General features: G+C 42.2%; 1 protein-coding gene across 1 annotated transcript in view; it reads left to right on the top strand.

The window, feature by feature from the left end:
• mettl22 (methyltransferase like 22) overlaps nt 1-3348 on the top strand; it is a 31026-nt gene that overhangs the window by 2309 nt on the left and 25369 nt on the right. Inside the window, exons 2-4 of the mRNA XM_015403629.1 lie at nt 127-292; nt 1014-1162; nt 2995-3035. Of these exons, the coding sequence (XP_015259115.1) occupies nt 127-292; nt 1014-1162; nt 2995-3035 (356 nt within the window). The remainder of the gene's footprint in view (nt 1-126; nt 293-1013; nt 1163-2994; nt 3036-3348) is intronic.

The raw sequence follows: 3348 nt of genomic DNA, 5'->3' as shown, positions 1-3348 counted from the left end.
TCATTATAGGAATTATTATTGTTTTAACTCAGAGACTTTGTGTTTTTAAATGAATAGGAGGTCGATGACCTGGTCTCTGGATGTAATGGGACATCTGTCCATTTGTCCATCTGTCCATCTGTCCAGTCTTCATGTCCAGGTTCAGGATCTTAGCTGAAGGTCGTGATGAAGGTGGCTGTGAGGATAAGCTCAGACGTCCCAGGAGTGATGATGATGATGATGATGAGGAGGAGGGTTACGGAGACGAGGAGCCGCTCTTGGATGAAGATGGAGACCTGGACGTGGCTCATCGGTGAGTGATGGAGTAACTCTGCAGACATCGGAGCGTCTGTGACTGAAGCAGACGACCCACAGCTGGACGCTTTCTTAGCGACGCCAAAAGTTTTACACCAAAAACTTTAATCATTAATCAGGATTTTAGGAGCTTCATTAATAAATTCTTCCAATGTATAAAAAGAGGAAATATTTGCACTGAATCTCCTCAGAGAGCAGAAGGAGACGGACGGATGTTCCTGCTGTTTCTTTCAAACCTGAGAACAGAATAAAGATGATGTCAAAGCGTAGAAATGAGCAGACGATGCGGTTAGAAACCAGGAACCTTCAGGGAAACGTTCCTGAACCGTTGAACCAACATGGCGAAGCTTTCATCTCATCCTTTCTCTGCTTCTCATCGCTGCATCCTCGCCGGGTCTGTCTGAGCGCGACCACGGCGGCGTGCAGCTCAGAGGAACGGCCTCATGGGGCTGTGACATCACAGAGCTGCGGCTCGCTTTGATCCATCAGGACGTCTGGAGTCCTAGACGCCATCAAACTGTCTGATCGCCATCCAGTGGGACTTTTCTCTAAAGATGAAGGGCAGCCTGGTCCAGCGGTCCCTTTAGAACTCAGTAGAAGGTGGTGATGAAGGCGGAGCTTAGCTTTAGAGTCACTCTGTCCTCATCTTACTGGACTGAAGCTGGAAAACTGTCCTTCAGTCGTTGAATCTGACTTGTTTCTTCTCTCTGATCCTGCAGACCTAGAAAGGACTCGGTGGACGATGGCGGCAGAGACCTGGTCTGTCCCGTCATCCTCCAACAGTCTGACCCGGAGCAGCACGACGAAGACGACGAAGACGACGGAGACGATGAAGACGCTCATTTTTCCAAAGACATCATCAGGATCGGTAAGAATCCAAACTCTTCTGATTTTTCAGGGTTCTTTGATATTAAACATGATTATTTAAAAACAGAAGGAAAAAAACTTTCCATTCTCTAAACTCAGTGAAGTCTGAACATTTCAGAGTTAAATTAGATTTTAAAATGTTTCAACGGTCCAAACTTTCTCATCTTGGTGTAACATGTCTTTAGCTGTTTCTCTGGAAACTAACAGGAAGATGTGAGACAGAAGGCGACGCTTTAGCTGCTTTTTCCGTGGTTGATGCTCTTATTTTGAAGTTAGACAGGAAGTAGTTCCCATTTAGTATCTTTATGGCTGAATCCCAAACTGCCAGTCGTTACCATGGCAACACAGTAACGCCCCGTGCACGTGGCTGTAGCTCTGTGGTGCAGTTTAACATGACATTAAATATTTGCCTTTTTCTTAAAACAAATGTATACGATCAAACTATGTGAAAGAGGAGCTTCCCTTCTGGGAATTAGTAAAGTTTTTCATAAACTGATTTTCTGTTAGTGTGACGAAGATGCAGGCGCCGTTAGACCTGCTGCAGACTGTCTGTTGAAGCGCTGAACGGTCCACTGGCCCCACCCACTGCGTGGTTAGGGACGGCCCTTAATGTGGCGGAGGCTCCACAGGACCGTGCGAGGGGAGGGTTGGCGCTCAGGGTTAATGTTTAGGGGAGCGGTTTGGGATTGAGCCGAGGTGAAGAAAATGTTAGAAAACTGAAGAACGGCCGACATTTAAATCCACCTGCTAACTGTTAGCTGGTAGAAACATTCACTGCTTTTATCACTTTAATCTGATCATTTCCAGTCCAGAGGTCCGTTTCATGAGGTTTGCTAACCCTGAAATCAGGGACACTCCAAGTTTTCCCTTTAACAAAGAGAGTTTCCTCATCCTCTGTTTCTGTTGCCATAGTAACATCCTCCCCAGCGCTACGCTGATCATTACTTCATCACTCAATGATAAAAACCTACTGGTTCAATCTGAAGCCATTCTATGGGACTGGTAGCCGCTTTACTGGGACCATTACATCCAGAGAAGCTGCAAACAGACATGAAGGGAGATTTGTTTCTTTATCATTCAATCAAAAAAAGTTTTCTTCAATCATAAAATATATTTTCAATAAAAAAAAAAATTAACTTCAATCAAAGAAAAAAGTATTTGAATACAAGAATATATTTGAGACTCAAAAAAATACATTTGAACACTGCTTTGCTTTGAAAATGTTTTATTTGATAGAAGTCTTTTTTAATTAAAGCAACTTTTTAATTGAAGTAAGATTGTTTTTGATTGGACCATATAATAGGAAGGACATTTGTGTCTTTATTATTCAATTAAAAAAGAAGTTACTTCAAACAAACAACAGAATCAATAAAAAAGTAACTTAAATGAAAAGATAAACGTTTTTAATCATAGAAAACAGTTTTTTAATGCAGATAAAATATTTGAGACTTTTTTCTATTATTGAAAATGTTCTCTTTGGTTGAAGGGATCTATTTAGTGTTTGGGCCAAACATGGGCAGGACATCTGAGTCTTAATCATTCAATTCCATAAAAGTTGATAAAAAAAAAAAAAAAATTCAATCAAAGAAGAAACTGTGCAAATGCAAAAAAAAAAGTAATTTATTATGATGATATTGAGGAAAACAGAGACTGGTTGGTCGTCTAGACATGAGAGGAAACCCCTTTGATCAGGAGGGAACCTCCATCTTTCTGTTTAACTATGGGGGGGGGGGGGGGTGTCATAATGAAGTTCTCCTAATTTGCTGCTGGATGTTCTCTGATGTTCCTCATTTTCATCGCCTTCATTTCAGCATCACTTCTTTTCCTTTCCAGAGCACACCATGGCTACACCACTAGAGGATGTTGGCAAACAGGTGAGTCCATGCTTTCCCGCCTTGATATAGAGTGTGTGTGTGTGTGTGTGGGGGGGGTCTGATGTAGAGCTGATTAAACACTGAGCTAACTGCGATAGATGGAGCTGCTCCTTGGTTATTATGATGCTGATTCCACTCTATCAAGAACAGACGTCATTAAACATACAGAATAAAAACACCATAGAGGCTGTAGGCAGGAGAGGAAGATGCTGAACTGGTTGAATGATTCAGTTCATTGGTTCTGTCCAGACGTCCATCTGTCTGATCGTCCTCCTGGGATCTTCTTCCTCTCTGATCTTCTTCTGCTGGTTTT

This window comes from Cyprinodon variegatus, unplaced genomic scaffold, assembly GCF_000732505.1.
Source record: "Cyprinodon variegatus isolate N-32 unplaced genomic scaffold, C_variegatus-1.0 Scaffold1530, whole genome shotgun sequence".
NCBI lineage: Eukaryota > Metazoa > Chordata > Actinopteri > Cyprinodontiformes > Cyprinodontidae > Cyprinodon > Cyprinodon variegatus.
Note: the sequence above shows the minus strand (reverse complement) of the source record. Positions and strands in the feature narration are given on the sequence as shown.